This window comes from Mchenga conophoros, linkage group LG1 (assembly GCF_057382185.1).
Source record: "Mchenga conophoros isolate Kocher_MC1m ecotype Shallow Benthic linkage group LG1, M_conophoros_male_GT1.1, whole genome shotgun sequence".
NCBI classification, from domain to species: Eukaryota; Metazoa; Chordata; class Actinopteri; order Cichliformes; family Cichlidae; genus Mchenga; species Mchenga conophoros.
This window is the reverse complement of record NC_140526.1, coordinates 11,581,544-11,599,552: the sequence shown is the minus strand read 5'-3', so window position 1 is coordinate 11,599,552 and position 18,009 is coordinate 11,581,544. Positions and strand designations below refer to the sequence as shown.

At 38.6% G+C, this 18,009-nt stretch overlaps 1 protein-coding gene across 2 annotated transcripts; it reads right to left on the bottom strand.

Annotated features, from left to right (window-relative positions):
• Positions 1–2,276: 2,276 nt before the first annotated feature.
• Positions 2,277–17,369, bottom strand: ube2q1 (ubiquitin-conjugating enzyme E2Q family member 1). Of its 2 annotated transcripts, none has more exons than XM_085259834.1 (13): positions 16,660–17,369; positions 16,182–16,286; positions 14,174–14,296; positions 13,804–13,857; positions 12,494–12,634; positions 12,141–12,225; positions 11,550–11,610; positions 11,363–11,453; positions 10,907–10,965; positions 10,730–10,778; positions 10,482–10,577; positions 8,858–8,924; positions 2,277–3,570 (listed from the first exon to the last, which is right to left on the bottom strand). In XM_085259834.1, exons 1-13 carry the CDS (start codon positions 16,816–16,818, stop codon positions 3,434–3,436), a joined length of 1,227 nt encoding a protein of 408 aa, XP_085115960.1. In that variant the 5' UTR covers positions 16,819–17,369; the 3' UTR covers positions 2,277–3,433. The 2 variants fall into 2 exon arrangements, with proteins under 2 accessions (XP_085115960.1, XP_085116038.1); XM_085259912.1 differs by lacking the exon at positions 2,277–3,570 and adding an exon at positions 5,118–8,337.
• Positions 17,370–18,009: the final 640 nt, after the last annotated feature.

Below are 18,009 nucleotides of genomic sequence, written 5' to 3'. Positions count from 1 at the left end.
TAGTTCACGCTGACGTCTATTCTAATGTAGGAAGTGTTACGAACAGCTGATCGGATCGGCAAAGCGTGTTTCTGGAATATTATGTTTTTGTTGCTGCAAGTGCTTTTTATGCAATTTTTGCAAAGCTATATGTGGAAGGAAACTGTGACCTAGGACAAGCTGATGGCATAAGATGCAAGTACAACTCCTCCGGTTTCATATGCAAAAAAAATTATTGTGTTAGCTTACGTGGTTGCAGTTCTACAAGGATTTAAAAGTAGTTGCGCAAAACGGAGCGTGCCTGCTCTGACCGGCTTTAAAGGGTTAAGTAATCCAGCATAAAGCACAAAATAAAATCTGCTGATTTTAATTCTCTTGTCCAATTCAGAGTTGGAGCTTATCATGGGGTGAGAGGTGGGGTCACTAATCTCTCAGAGGCCTAACATTTGGAGTTAGACAACCATACATGCTCACATTGACGTCTATCAGTTTAGTCTTTGGGAGAAAGCTGGATTACCCAGAGAAAACCCACACAGGGGGAGAACATGCAAGTTCAAACAATGCATACATTTGTCATATGTAAAGATTTTCTTTAAAAAAGCCGCTTTATGACAAAAAAAAAAATGTTCCCACAGCACACTTAAGGTATGACTATGCAGCGCATTGTTGCTGCCAATAAACTAGTGGATCATATGTCTTTGGAACAAATGAGGTATCTTCTGACCTTCACAGTGACATCAGCAATTGCACTGTGGGTACTGTGGGTTATGCAAACCAGGCTGTCAAAAAGATCCAACAAACTGTCTTTCGCTGCGGTTGCAGCCACTCCTGCCTCAGATGATGATGACTGTTAAGCTGTTTGTGGTATCATGAGGTTTGTTCTACACTCTGTCAATCAAACCTTATAGCAACAGGGAAACCACCTGTCGAAACTAGGGTGAAACACACCAAGATCTCATTTAGTTGAGGTCACATGATGTGGGAGTTTTGAACCACGCTTTGGAGAATTGTTTCGAAACATGCTTACGGTTAGCTCGATACAGCTTTGAGACATCAGTATCGAGCGTTCAATCTATAGTTGTCTGTCTCTCTGTGTTAGCCCTGCGGCAGACTGGCGCAGGGCTAACACAAGGGTGTACCCCACCTCTCGCCCTGTGACAAGCGAGATAGGGTCCAGATCCACCTACCACAGCCCTGAATTAGATAAGCAGAAGAAGATGGATGGATGGATTCACAGAGTTCCACACATACAATAATGTATTATTCAGTAGCCATTCATAATGTTCTCCCTGTGACAACTATAACAGTCTGTACATTCATCACAAGGAGATTTCTAATATGTGATAATATACTTATCTATCCTAATTACTAGGTTATGTTGTCTTCTCCATCTTCATCGCCTAAAGCTCGAGGCCTCAATTTCAAATAAATGACTAATTCTTTTGATCTAAACAGCAGCACAGTGTGAGCAGTAGAGTGTTTTATAGCTTTTCACTATCTGTCTGTGGGGATGACACCTGACATAGCGATCGAGATGATCTGCTGTAACATCAGGTCACACTGAGATTTGCTCTTTTTTCAGAGAGAGACACGATTACTCTAGCCCTGTGCCTGTGCTCTCCATTTAGCTTAACAAGGCTCACACAGAGCACTATAAAAGTGCTGCTTGTCTATTAATACCAGGAAGCACCTGCTGTCTGTTAAAACATCTGGTTTTGTTCCTGTTGCACTGTTTAAAGCATCTTTGGGATACTGACCGCAGGAGTTGGCAGGAACAGATTACTTTAATTAAATGCATCCAGGAATAAAAGACGACTACAGGCTGTCACATCCTAAATGAGACACAGTGCTGCCCTTTAAATATGCCTATGGAGGTAAGAAAACTGCATGATGAAGGCACTCTGCATATTTTGTTTACATAGCTACTGTAAGCTAAAGAGAATAACGAGGTATAAAATATATACTTTTTTTTTTTAAATGGGGGGGGGGGGGGGGGTGTTAATATTTCCATTTTCTTTTTATGATGTTTATTAAAATGTTCAGTATTAAACAGGAAATTTAAACCTTTAAACTTGTTCTAAGTGTGTTGTCTTTCTTGGAATTGTACATACACTAATCATGGGCATGAATGGTAGTTTTGTACTGCTGGCAACACGACATCCACAGATCACGATGCTGCCACCGCCATGCTTGGGAGTACATATAGTGTTCTTAGGTTAGAAAGCCTCACCGTTACTTTTAAGTATTTGTCTTCTTCCTCATTTATTTTGTTTTCCTGCATATTTACTTATACATTTCACATCATCAAATATATTTTAATATTAGACAAAAACAAAAAAAATGTAGTTTTTAAATGATCATTTCATTTAAAGGGGAAAAAAGCGATTGAAACCTACCTGTGAAAAATTCTTATGTACAGTTGTTTGATGATTTCCAAATCTGCAGTAGCTCCAAGAGACCTTTACAACTGCTGTCTAAAATTCTCCTTCTTAACTTCACTGGGTTCCTTAGACTTTCCCATTGTTCTCAGTATTGGTTAATACAATGAGTACTTTCAAACAAGTCCTTTTCATGCTGGCAAAGAGAAACTACCAGTTGTAGTTGATCACGATCACCAAACAGAAGACCTTGGCCCTATTATATTTTCTCCCGCCTTCCTAAATTTTCTTTCCTGTCTGTCAGCTTAGACATTCTCATATTACACATATGTTGCAATAACTGAAATAACAGAAATTGATAAACAGATGAAAGAAACACACAAACAAGAGAATTTACTGTATAGAGCTCATCTTGAAAAAAAAAATCAAAATATATTTGGCACAACATTGCGTTCAGATCATAACTCCAATTGCAAAAGCTGCCAGGCAAGACTGCTTTAAGAAAAAGAACCCTTAGTACATCTTATTTAAAGATTTGAGCCTGTATACTTTTGACCCTGTGTGGAAAACTCAAATGAATTTAGACCTTTGCACTAAATTCTTTATCTTAAGTGATTAAAGATGTATGCTACACAATCATGTCACTTGATAATGAGAACGATTCTGTTCCCTTCACCGGCAAAACAGCAAGGCTATTTTAAAAAATGTTTCAAGGCTAAGCTAAATACTAGCTGTCTGTGGACAGCTAGTATTTACAGTAAACATAAATTAAATCTTTGCTATCTGCATTAACCGTAATGTCATATCTGCCCAGTTGGTGAGAGGAGGAGGATTGGTCAGGTACAGGACTAAAAGGCTCAGAGCTCCCAGTTGATGCACACAATCTGAATCTGGGTTTACACTTGAGCATGTTGCCAGTAAAAGGTAATACAGTCAGGCTCTGATGGACGTGGCTATCAAGCTGGAGGCTATCAATCAGCTCCAGCTGGTTTTGAATGCGTCCCACCACGCAGTGCTCTGGCCCAGAGTGGAGGAGGAAAAGTCAGCTATTTCACGCCCTCAGTTTGGACACTTAATCACACAGATGCACAGGGTATTTCCTTTGTGTTCCACCCTTGCTGATCTCTTGCAGAGCTGGATCCAAGGTAAGCAGCAGGTTGGACACGGATAATGAGCCCTTCTCTTCTCCAGCTCACAGGGCAGCCATCCAGACCTACCAGTAAACAAAAATAAAAACTGCTGTAACAACCGGCCATTAGCCTTTTGTTGACAAACTGCTTGTTTCCACTTCTCATTATGCTGGCATCCAAGTTTAAATTAGCGATGTGGTACCAGTTCCTAATTTTGTGGTTCTTGGCTTAAGTGGTTTATAAAACCCATAACTATCCAGGTTGCAACAGGATGACAATCAATAGGTCATCTGTTATCAGTGATGGGTCTCCTGCTCGTTATGAGACCTGTTTGGGATTAATTCTGCTATTTATCACAAATGTGACATCCATTAGATGGGGGAGAGAAAAAAAACTGATGGTAGATTATGAACTGTCCATGTCCATATGAGACTGAATTCCATCAATAGCAAACCTTTCACTGAAAGAAATGACCTCATTATTCATTCATTCAACCTTGGAGGAAATGAGCTACAGAGACGGTAAGAACAGGAATGAGTTTTATAATGGAGCACTAACTGCGGACCAATGTTACAAGCCAATGTTGAATATCACAACTGACTTTGAAAGAAAAAAAAAAAAAAATAGCCTCAAGTTATAAGGGTGCTCCATTACCACCTGGTGGTGTTTTCTAGCACAAACAGAACCTGGAAGGCCAACTAACCATTTAACTAATTCTACTATTAAACCATTAGTTGAAACACTAAAGAGGATCAAATCTGTTTATCTCATTTACCCAGAACACCACCTGTTCAAGTAGTTTCCCTTTGGGAAGTTGCAATAAATTATTGCCATCCAAAGAAACTAAATCAAAAATTGGAACTTCCTCTACTCCCTGCAAGACTATCGAAGAAGAGAAAGTCTCCAATTTGATCCCATGCATCCACTTCCCTTAAGCTGTTACTGTTGCCTTCACACTAGATGCATCTATGGGTATGTGACACTGATGCAACCATACTGTCATCTGACTACACTGGTCAAGTTTAAATTACTTCAGACATACAGCAATGTAATCTGAACATTTCATCATAATTGTTGGTGCACCGTGCTAGTTCAGATACCCATCTGAGCAGGTCCTATTATTTATTATACTAAAAAAGGCATAGATTCTTAGATATAAGTTAAAAAACCAAAACCTTAAAATCATGTTTAAAGAGAAGCAGATGGACAGTTACTGAAGTCACTGCCACATTTCTTTTGGTCTTGTCAAGATACTAGGTGAGGAAGGCTAAGCAAAAGCTGACACCTGAATAATTAAGCAAACACCACCATCTACTGGAAAATGTAAGACATGCACTCAAACGCTAATAAAATTAAACTGCATGGACATCAGCACCTGCAAAAGTACAGTACAGTAATTATGCATGTGTGCAGCCAAAAAAGTTTTACACTTTAGTTTCAAAATCTGTTAATTACCGTTTAGGCTAGAGTAACATATTGTACTCCAACACCAGGTTTTCCAGTGTATATTCTACCTTTTGCCCTGGCAGCTGAAATAGCCTACATCTCCAATTCAACCCCAAGATGAATAAGTAGAGATCATCTTACTTCCATACTTCTAATCAACTTGTATAAATAAAGAAATAAAAAATTCATAAAATTCTTTATTCATAAACTTGATGCAAGTTTACAAATTACTTTACATGGTCAAAATCACCCTTGCAATGGAAAAAAAGAAAAAAGAAAAAGAAAAGAAATTAAACGAAAACAAAGCATGCCGACAGTGCATAACTTTATAACCCGGCCACCGCAGTTAATGAAGCAAGGTGAAGAACCCAGTTTCAGGCTAGTTCAGTCCTCCGATACGTTACTCGTCAAGCCAAGGTTTTGTTAGTCAGACATATGTTGGTGTAATAAAAGCTCTTATTTGGAGCACAACAGACTTGAGTACACCATTACCCCAAAAGGTCAAGTTAAAGATGCAGGATTATAATTGATCTGATGGCACACGAATCTGAACTGCGGCTTTTGTTGGGAACCCTGGCATCTTTGAAAAAGTAATCCAACCAGGTAGGATGTCTTGTAAGTCCATGAGTCTCATACTGTAGCTGACCTGGTTAATTAAACAGCACACAGGGAGAAACAATTCTGTGCACTGATGTAGTAGGAAAGCACAAGTACGCATGTGTTGAAAAACTGGATACATCTATTAAAAAAAACAAAAAACAAACAGCCAACCACTTGTCTTTGGTTGCTTAGGGGAAACGATCCACTGATAAATGGACATGCAAAATACAGCAATATCAAAGACACAGGGTAGATGTTTCCTTAACTCCTGATCAAGTGCTTTATAATCAAAAAACATCTCTTCTCCATTTTGTTAAATCATTCCAAACACTTGCCAAGTAAATATGAACCTCAGAATCCTATCTGCAATTTGACAATAAAACCTACAGGTAAAAAGGAGGCGTAGTTTTAAAACAGCCCAAAAAAAGGTTGCCAAATTCAATTTTTTTTCCTTTTTCATGACGATATTCTGAAGCAAGAGCTTGGAAAATCGAGTGTGCAGTATGTATTCCTGAGTTTGCTTCTCCAGATAATGCAGGGGTGGGCTCAAAAATATTACCGGAGTGAAGTGAATACCAATGCACATCATAACAGTTAACAACCATGCCAATAATCCATAGTCATGTTGAGATTGTTGTGGTGAGAACACCACAAGAGGGTGATTCTCACCATATCCTGCAAGCCTCAATACATGCCAGACGTGCTGAACACGAACAAGCTCTATGCTTTGTACCCATCTCACACTGTTGAGACTGAGGTCAGTATCACTGAGGAAATTCTAAATAAACTCAAATATGAGGAATGCCTGTATGAAATAGCATAACTAAGCTTTCTACGCTGGTCATCAGGACAACATACTGAAAACAATGCAAGTAACCACACAACAGAACACCCACAACAAACGTGTAACTGCATTAATTGGAATGCTCCACAGTTTCTGCATATTATTCACATTACATCAAAGCCTCAGCATGCTGAGGGGTACAGCAGCGCTGAGAGTGGTCATGAATAGTAACCAGAGAGGTGGTAATGGGAAGAGATAGGTCTTTCCTGTGGCAAATCTGAACAAATATTTATCAAACCTGACCAAATATTCTGGAAATGGAACAGCCTCGAGTTGATCTTGCCAAGTGTGAAGCTAGAATGGTAAGGAAAGGTAAATGGAAAGGTATATGGTCAAGACTATTGCTGTGAATTTGTAGCTCTGACTGAACTTTAAAACAGCCATGAGGTCAAGGAAAAGTCAGCAGGTAAAAGGTCACTTTTTTCCTAGACTGCAAAATTGGAAAAGTTGTCAGGATGCAGACCAGTTACAATAACTAAGCAGGTAACTATACTGTTAAGGTCTTAAGACTAATTTTCAGCTCAACAAAACTCCACAAGACTGTCTTCACTGCATAGCCTTACTGAGGTTCGTCTGGTTTAAGTGATTAGATATGAATAGCCAAACCTTTGGCATGCCAGGAACAGCTGCATCTATGCCAATATTGTTAGGGTCATTGTAGTTAGAGGTGCCATCAAATAAGGGGAATGATTACTGTCACTGCTGTCAATAAAATAAGGATATATATATATATATTTATAAAAACAACAAAAACTGCAGTAGTCATAAGCTTACATAAGAACATGGTGAACTTTTGTTTCCTTCTGCAAGAGTGTCAATGAAGCAACTTTCTTACTCTAAATGGGTCTTGAGAAGTTGCAGTGCCCCTGCAGTTAATAGTCAAGAGTATATTGTAATACAGTCTCTGCCCAGCCAAAGACCCCGACAAGGTTACATTATAAACAATTAAATCCTTTTGCAGAAATACAAATGTACATGTTTACATGTGGAGTTAAAATCAACTACATTACAGTGTAATCCAATCCGAACATGCCCCTGCGTTGCCTGATGAGATTTTCTATGTTACCACTCAGGCACCACATCTCTCCTGCAGGAGGTGGTCCAGTGGCTGCTTGGGATGATAACAGTGATCTCCAAGCCCAGGAGGATGCTGTTCGTCATTATGGGCTGTGCCACTCAGACTGGAAAAGTCTCATCATCTTCTTCCTCAACTCAAGGTTTCAAGCTTTAAAAGACAGAGGTTTGAAAGCAAACTATCCCCAGAATCATGTTATTCCAGAGGAGGGGTCTTGGCATGAAAGATAATATGAGCACAATATTACAGAGGCCATCCAAGGAGAGAAAAGGTGGGGGTCCTTCCAAACACTAGCATTTAAATGTCCTTCCCAGCTACCAGTGCATCATATTAGGGAATGTCACAAGCCATTCTCAGATCCAGTTTGTGACCAGAAAGGCCTTGTCTGGCAACTGGAACATCAGACTGCCACTGCTGGAGGATAAAGCCATGCCGCACCTTTCAATCCACAGCCAGCAAGTAACGTTGGCATGCTCAATGCCAAAACCAAAGGGTGAGAAAGCACATAATATTGAGTCTACCGATTTAATGGAGTATGGGACAAATGTTGAATGGAAAAAAATAATCTGATTGCATCAGACAACAGAAGTATAAAGGGAAGTAATATCTGAGGAGAGGACACTTTTTTCAATAGCTAATGAAATTGGATGTAAATTTCATGTAGAGGTGGGATGTCTTTGTGTTTGTGTGCTAGTTTTTGGGTTGTCAATTAATGGGAAATTTGGTATAGAGTTCCAAGTGTCATGTAGATAACAAAAATAGTTTGCAGGATAAAAACAATATTGGTCGCAAGGAAAAGGAAAAGAAAAATCTAAGACATATGGTCCCAGTTCAGGAAAGGCAACAGTCTGTATTAGCCGTCCTCCTTAGGGGGTGTGTACCAGCCTAGGAAAGGAAGATAAAGGAAGACGATGACTACAGGGTAAAGAAAAACAAAGTCAATAATAGCGAATGTCAAAATGATTGACCACATTACTTTCTACCTCACTGGCTTGCATCTGAATTTAGCAACATGTGTGGTGACTAGTGCAAGAACCAAAACCACCATGCAATTTTTTTTTCAGTTGTTAGACTAAGGACATATAGTGCACATTAGGATCTGGCTTTGTATGTTTGTTTTTTTCCCCCAGCAGTCCTTTTCAATTGCATTCATTGCCATTAATCATATATACACTAAAGATGTTCAGTTCCTAAATTCTTTATTTTATTTAATCAGACAGGTTTTATTGTAGCAGAGTGACATGAATCAGAAGCAGACTACATTCAAATGTAGTCCATGTTAGGTATATATACACCACAGTTAATGATCCAATATCCCTCGGCTTTAATGGCTGAGAGGGTTTTGGTTTCAGTAAACAAGGTCTGCAATGTATTCTGTATGAAACTGGAGACAGAAAACACTCACCGTTCTTTTCATGGATCTGAACCAGGGATTTGTAGGACTGCTGTGCTCTGGCAAGATTGTACTGATTCTGCATTAAAAGATGAAAATGAAGCCAACTTTACCATAAGCACTGAGTTTAGGATAACATTGGAGAATAAGCAAATAGCAACGACAGCTGTTTCCTACAAGAAAAGGAGATTATTATCTAGCAAGCTCTAACATCAAGACCAAAACAGTGTGCAAGGTAGATGATAATGAAGACACTTTTTTGTCCTTCATACCAGACTGCATTCACAAACACCATCACCATTCAAGCTAGACTGCACCTGTAGTGCACCACACTTTACCTTCAGTACTAAAGTGTTAAGATTTCTGGGTTAATACATAATTTCCTTAGGGATTAATAAAGTATTCTGATTATGATAACAGAGATATTTTAAACTACAAATACAAAATCCAAACTGTTCCACTTCCATTAATTTGTCCATTTTTGGACAAATTGAAAATTTACAGGGAATAAAATGTGCAATAAAACCTTTATACAGTGCAAAACCTGTAGCAACAGTAAGATGATGTGTCCCTTTATTCTCAGACTCACTGAAGTCCTATTTACATTAATACCTACTCTGATCGACTCAGCATGGTTTGCCACAGTTTTCAATTAGGTCACAGTACCTGGTACCAGATACATTTTTAGTACCTGCTCAGATCGCTCGGGTTTCAAGTGATACAAGCAGGTACCAAAATGTGGCGTCTTCAGACTGCGTGCCACCGACTGGCTGGTCAGTAGCGCATTCGATGAGTCATAAGAGCGTCTCATTCACGTAAAAATGAAAACCGCCATTTTCGAAACCCAGCAACGAGGGATATGGCTACAAAAAACAACTTGCCTCAACATCCACCTTTTTTGTAGCGTTTGTGTCACATATTAATTAGATCACAGGACGCTCGGATAAGCTGCTATGACGACAACCACACAAGTTAGGTAGTACTGGATTATAGTGGAAAACCCGACGATCCGAGTTGAGTCGTGGCAATCCGTGGGGAGTTGATCCGAGTAGGTACTAATGGAAAAAGGGGCTTAAGTCATCAATTGTATATATTTTCACAAATGGGCTGGTGTGGTCCCCTGTCTGACTCAATTTTACTTTCTTTTTGGTATCTTTTTTTTAACTATCCAACTTATAATAGACTAATCTAACACCAAACATGAAGACTGGCTTCATTTTAAGACTCTATATGTAGACTATACAAGCAAACCTGCAACATGTTTTACACAAATAGCCTTAAAAGTGGTGTACTGGAAAAACACAGATGAACTACACTCATTATCAGATCTGTTGTCATTAGGAAAGAATAAATTGCAATAACTGAAAACTATTGCAATGTCATGCCGAGAAAGATGAAAAGCTGTTTTGCTTCCTATCTGAGACAGCCTGTACTGTGCATCCCTACTCAGTCCAATTTGATAGGAATTAATAAACAAATCCAACATTCACTACCAAAACAAGAGGCTGTTGCACAGTATGACTGGCCATCACTTAGAACCATGTAACTGTGTGAAAGCCCCTGTCACTTTGGTTCACATAATTCACTATGTGAATCCACCATTATATCAGAGCTGAAATGAAGCTTCCTCACTTACTTTATTGGCTCCAAACTGCACTCTGGCTTTTCCTTTAACTAAAGTGGCATTGATCTGCATGATAACAGACTCAATGGAATAGGCACTGCTCCAACCCTGCAATCAGAAAACCAAATGTCAATAACAGCAGGTTTAAAAAATATATATATTCAAAGAGTAGAAGGAAAAAAAAAAAAAAACATTGAAAAACAAACCAAGGCAATACCTAAATTTGCCGTCTGCGTTTTATGAAACCATTATAAAAATACCTGTTTAGTAAGAAGTTCCATGCACAGGGCACCTCCGCCAAGAACATAACTAAAGCACGGGAAAGGAAACAATAAGGCAGAATCACTTTTTAAATCTTACACTAATGCAGTCTCTGCTTGATAATGGCAACTTAAAAGGGAAGAAATTATAGAAGTGTACCAAGAAAATTAACTTACCCTCCAGAAAGCACAGGAGAAACTACCCGGACAAACGGTGGATCAAAAGGGAAATTATCCTGCAGAAGTAACCAGAAAAAAGGTTCATTTACTTCAAAAGATTCCTACATTGCATTTTACTTTGATCAGGGGCGACCGTGGATCAGGGGGTTGGGAATCGCATCTGTAACGGGAAGGTCGCCGGTTCGATCCCTGGGCTCTCTGTCCTGGTCGTTGTGTCCCTGGGCAAGACACTTTACCCTACTGCTGTTGGCCAGAGGAGCCGATGGTGCGATATGGCAGCCTCGCTTCTGTCAGTCTGCCCCAGGGCAGCTGTGGCTACAACTGTAGCTGCCTCCACCAGTGTATGAATGTGAGAGTGAATGAATAGTGGTATTGTAAAGCGCTTTGGGTGCCTTGAAAAGCGCTGTATAAATCCAATTCATTATTTGTTAGCAAAACATCAGGTTTACTTACTTTATATGAGAAGTTTAGTAAAATGTAGTCCATTCCCTCCTTTTCCTTTAGCACTTGTAAGTCACTGTGTAAAGGGCTATCTGGATCCACCCTGTAGGTCATAAAAATCACAGTTTGCCTTTTTGCACATGTATATAATTTATTTTTATTATTTTAATTCATGACTCAATATCCTAAAGTTACTTACGTCCTCAGTTTGACGTGCCATTCGTATAGGCTGTCATTAACAAGTTCAACTGAATAGATGCCTGCAAAAGAAATTGTTTAAAATTGAACCTTCAGATATCTGCAATTGCAAGGCCTAGTAGCAGACTCCCTAATAAACCCCTGTCCTTTTGATCAGCTCTCTTGAGAGTGGTGCGTAAGACACAGAGGCAAAGTATAAAATGCATTTTGTTTAATATGACCCACCGTCACATGCTGTCAGCCAATATTCTTATTCTATGGTGTGTTGCTATAGAAAGATTGTCAGTAAACAGTAAAGGGTGTAGATGCCTACAGTACAATCACCACACCCACATGAGTGTTCATGTCCTGACCTCATTAGGACAAGACAGAAAGAGTAAGGTACCTCACAATGGTGAGAGTAAGGAATTGAGCACACTAAACATCTTCCCAAATACTTTCCTCTGACCATGTAAATGCCACGGCTCTCTATTGCAATGCCTAACGTTCAAAAATATTCCTCCATTACAAACAAAGACAGGACCCATGATACATTTATGTGTGATTATTTTGTTGCTCAAAGGTTAAACAAATCATTGTGTACTGTTTATACCTGTCTTATAACTCTGAGACCTGTAGATCTCTCTTAGTTCCTTCATCAAACGGTCAGAGGCTTGCACTGAGCCAGACACAGCTCCCTGGAAAATATAAAACAACTATAAAAGACAAAGAATGCAGTCCTAGGGGTAAAGCTGCCATTTTTACTTAAGCTGGGCCAGTGTCAGAGACAAAGCTTTATCATATCAGACATCAATATTTATATCAGTACCCCACATTGAGGGCATCTTTTGTTATTCACTAATGCAATCACTAATGACAAACGGGGTATACCGAAATGCTGCATAGATTAATGAATTAGAAGCAAGGTGTGATAAATATTAACCGGCCTTTTTTCCTGAAACTTACATTCAAATGGTCCTGGCGCTGGTTCTTTCGGATCTTCTCCAAGATTGCCAAATTCTCCTTCTCAATCCCATCATCCTCAGATTTCTTCCCATCTACGGGCTCCTCCTCTTTCATTTCATAGTGGTCCAAATCCTCGATGTCCTGTTGGATCATACTTAATATTTCAAACATTTTAAATAACAACAGCATACACATATACAACAAAACAAAAAGCCCACGGTTAAGACATTTGCAGTGTGATAAGATGAGAAAAGTTATTAGTGTTTGATTTTATGATGATAGTCATACATGCATAACTTGTGGATATTTTCATCAAACATTTTTCAAATTATAATACATAAACAAAGGCCAAAAGTACTCCACATAAAATCCATACAAATTAAGGAGTCGAGGGGAAAAAATATAAACAAAGACAAAAAAAGTCAATTCACAAAGCATGACTTGGGCTTACTGGGTTTCACTTTAAATTTGACCCTGGGTAGCAACAGGATTACCGCATTCTTGGAAGAGACCTCCGTGCACAGATACCAAGACGATTAAAAGTATTTTATAACATCTAAATTCTGTCTTTTTGTTGATCAACATTAGTATGAAATATGACTTATTAGAAGCAACTAACTGTATCATACCCCACCCCTTCTCCTTGAAGCAATTTTAAAATCTTGTTCTATAAACTTAAACATACGGTCTGAAAACAGGTCATATATTTGCAACTTAATGTTTGCAAGAAGACTTTTGAATTCTGTTTTCACATTTATCCCAGAAAGTTGCTTTCAGACCATTAAACACCACTGAGGTTCCAGCTAATTTTTTTAAACAAATAAGACCTTAAAAAAATCTGATCTATTGGTTTCTCTCATTACTTAATGATAGAGCTGTACTACTGATAAATCTGTTAACTAACTAACTAACTGTATTTTTGCTGACTTTCCTTTTTTTATATTTACTAATATGTTAGCTCTTTTCTACTCTTACTGACCAAAGGAGCTTAAAATTCAAACATTCATACAGCATATATTACACTTTATACAGCATATATCACTCAGACTCACGCACAGCCCTGATTTGGCTGCAGAAGTTGTGTTGCCTTTAGCACCCATGCGTTTAACCTGTTCATATATTTTTAATCTTATAGTTTTTTCTTACTTTGGGAAAGAAAAAGAAAAAAATCAGCAGACCCTTTCATGTCGATAACTATGAGGAATGTAAAGGCAGATAAGGAACAGAGATTCGGGGTATGTTGAATTTGTTTCAAAGTACAGGCTCCAGAGTAATGCGTCAGGTTTTTTAGACTGAAGAGGATGACTTACTTCTCCCATTTCCTCCTCATCTTCTTCTTCAGATGTGACCTCCTCTGTTCCATGCTACACACACAAAAAACAACACAGACCATAAGGAGTTAATTAGTTTGCAAAATAATATTTTAAAAAACAGGAGAACACATTTTACTAAACATGGGAAGTGCCAATTCACTGACTTGAAGAAGAGCCTCACATGAATCACCAAGGGTGTTTATAATGTAGAGGGTCATTTCATAACTAACTATAAGTGGTTTTTGAGTGCAATATAAAACATCCCAATCTACATTAAGGTATTTTAGCAAGGCATATTCATTAGAAGTAATCTGAGAAGCTATTGTCCATTAGGCTGGATTTGACAACATCAAGTGGGTAGACTTGCCTTTCTGTCTTGTCCCACTGGGCCTGCAGGCAAGGGCTGGTCCAGCATCTCCACATCAGGATGTTGGGGAAGATTATACAGTCGACATAGGTCACAAATTAGTTTCTTCAACTGCTGTAAAAGCTTGAAAGGAAAAACAAAATAAAGAATTGGAGCAACTATACAAGTTTGCAAATAAGAATACAGAGCAAGGTCATATAGCAGAAACATTGACTTTCACATGTTTCTGGAAAAAAAAAGTTGCACACATTATGAGTATAGGAATCAGTTTTGGACAAATGACCCACATATAACTTTTAAAGCTAAGAATTAAACATAGAACATTAGCAGTGCTGCAAACAAATGTGGGAAGACTAGCATTGTATTTAGGCAAAAGGATGGATGACAATCTTTAAACAGGTGTATTATGCTGTTGTAAATTTAGTGCAGCTGAGAAACTGTACCACCAAAAACATCTGCGCTTAAAAAAAAAAAAAAAAGGTAACGGAGATCTTATCTATCAACAAAGACAAAGGTTTGTCTCACTCATGTGTCACACAGCTTCACAATGTTGTAATCCTTATATAGACCAAATTAAGTATCAAACAAAAATAAATCCAACCAAAAAAAAGCCCTCCTGTCCAAACACTAACACTTAAATACAACATATTTTTGTGCTACAAACACATGTAGAAAAAAAGAGCTTTAACCCCCCTCCCCCCAAAAAAGTACATAATGTACACCTCATACCAGGGATAAGAACCTACTTGAATATCTGACTACTTGTCAGATATTTTGACCTCTAAAGTTGTCCTGGTGGTCTAATATGACTGGAACAAACAACAAACCTGCTCGTTGACATGCTTATCAAATTCCTTAAGTACACGCACACACTGATGCACGAAAGACTTTCAGATTTGAAAGCCTATGTAAAAAGGTGTGCATTTTGTAAACACAACACTAGTTAAAAAAAAAGAAGAAAAAAAAGGTTAAATTAAAAAAAAAAAAATTAAAAAAAAGGGAGGGAGGGAGACAAACACCAAAGCAGAAACTAAAGGAGCCAGTAGAAAAACAGAAAAACATCCATGGCGCACAACAGTGTGATACTACAGGTAAACGAATGAAATTAAAAAAAGAAATGAAGAGAGGCAAGTGATGAACAAGTGCATCATGGGACACCCCCAGCAGCTTGAGCTTATAGCAGCATACCTAGGGGATGGTTAAGGGTCACCTGATCCAGTTCGCACTATAAGCTTCATCAGGAATAGAGAATTTTAAGCCTACTCCTAAAAATGTATGCCTGCTTCCTAAATCTAAACAGAGAACTGCTTCCACAAGAGAGGAACCCGATAGCTGGAAGCCATACTTCCCATTCTATTAGGAACAACAAGAAAGTCTCCACTTTGAAGAATTTTGAATTAAATTATGAATTTAACAGGTAGGCAATTAAAAGACACTAATATGGAATAAATATGAGCCCCATGTTAGTCTTCTCGCTGTAGCATTTTGAATCTTTTTGGGAAGCATCCAGGTTAACAAATAATATGAAACTACAATATCTAGCCTAGAAGTATGAACAAAAAACTACATACAAGCTCATATTTAAGATATTACATTTTATCTCATATTTTAAAAGAAATGCACTCCATCCGTTCTTTGTTTATTGTACTAATCTGAATCCAGCTGTTGTAACATTATCTAGTGGTTTTAGACATGTAGGTCTAGCCTAAAAATATGCTCCTCTATACGCCTGCAGGTGCAGTTTGAATGACTAGGGGAAAAATAAGGAGTGACACTGAAGTTGGAGTTTGCTTATGCTAATAGTGTCTTGGATTAATCTAAAATGCATGTTGGAGCCATCTGTATTGTTGATAACTGCTTAAAAATATGGAAATATGTTTCGCCCTTTAAAGTGAGGCCAGCTTACATCATTATTTGGTTAAGGTTTTGAAGCTGTTAAAGTGATGAGCAGCTTTATTCCTAAAGTGTCCCATGTCACAAAGTGCACTAAGAATATAAGGATATCTACCAGAGTGCTGCCTTTTCTCACATCTTCCAATCTCTCCAAAACTTGAGCCAAGCTCGGGTCATCAGAGTCCACAAACCAAATTGGCGGTGTAGATGGATAAGATTCCTAGAAACAACAAAAAACACAACACAATGATACCAATGCGTTTAACACTTATTTACACGCGTTGCAGGATTTTTAACGCATTGAATTTTACAATTATATACGAAAATTTGAGTTGACGACATTAGCATTCTGGATGCATCGTGAGCTAAATGCTGGGATTGCCTAAAAACATTGCGTAATGTGAACTGCCTCAACAAATATCACACAACAAATAGCGAAATGACACTGATTATTTCAACTATGTAAAACCTGTCCCGCTTAGCGTCAGACTGTACGGTTGTGAAGGTAGCTTATTACCTGACTATCAAGTTAACTTTAGCTCGCTAGCTACCAACAAGGCAAAACCCCGGCATCTGAATTCTCGTCCACTTACCGTTATATTACAGTGAATAATTAATAGCTTTTCCCCAGTTACATTAAACTGGCAACTCAGTTCGTCAGGTTTCCAGTCAATTATCCTGAATCGTTCGTGGTTTGGATCAAAAATGGACTCCAAAAACTTCAGTTCGGCCTTCAGCCCCGACACCGACATCTTCCACGCATCTCCGGCTGGGCCGCTGGGGAGGGGGAGAAGTCGGGACTTAGCGTTCAGCTAGCTAAAGAAACAGCGTAAACTGTAGTAAAAGAAAATGACTATAAAAAGTGGCAAAGAGATGGCGGTCTGCCCCAGCGGATTTAGCTGGATACGCAGTGCCAGCTATAAGTCCCCTCCGGTCAAATTTCACCACAAACGGAGGTATTTGCTAATGAAGCAGCTAGTTAGCTCCTAGCTTTAGTCAACGCCTGAAAACAGCGCAGTGCTTGGCAAGCTGCTAGCGAACGAGTTAGCGAGCTAGTCCGTTGTTGTCTTTCCGTCTATTGTTGTTGTCTGCCTATGATAACAACATTTTAAGGCTCTCGCGGTGTTCTGAGACCGTCTCCTTACAGTCCCATCGTGGTGTTCTTTATTATTTACTTAATCGGAAATCAACTATACACTCTGTACGATCTGACCTAATATCCCGCTACAGGGGTAGTGTTTTTCATCCCGGTGCACAACTGTAGCTGGCCTCTTGTGGGGTTTAAAGATGGCGTTCCGCAACCTCCCCGCTCCTGCAGAATCCCAGCATTCAGTGCGTCTTTAATTTATTTTCGGTGTGAGAAAATAAAGGTAAGTTCATGATAATAATGTCATTTAGTCAGGCATTTATTTGAGGACAAAACGTTCACTCTGATGTTCATTTCTTTGCAAGTAAAGCTAATTAATTTCCTAATTTTACATATTTTATACAGAGTAAAATTCCATGCACAGAACTTAGAATTTAGTTATTTCTAGTGCTTTGAGCATAATTGCTCAAAAAACACAGTGTTGTACAAGTGTGGGTGTGCAATAATGATTAATGTTGTCTTACAGGAGGTCACATGTTGTTCTTGTTATGTTTCATAGGGGAGCAGTGCCACCCTGTGCCACCCTTTAGACATGCCCCTGGCCAGGGGATGATATCAGCACAGATAAAATGAGGCTTATCTATTTATTTATTTTAAACAGCTAGTAATTGATGTCTGATAAAGCAGTAAGTTATCATTTATGAGGTGAATCCATTTGTTAATATTATATGATGAGTTCTGGCTAGCCTTGAATATGAGCAACCAAACAATTTAACGAAAACATTTTTTAAATATATCTTCCAAAAGCTAATTATTTATTTGAATTTTCAGTAGCAAGCATGTCAATCTGAACTAA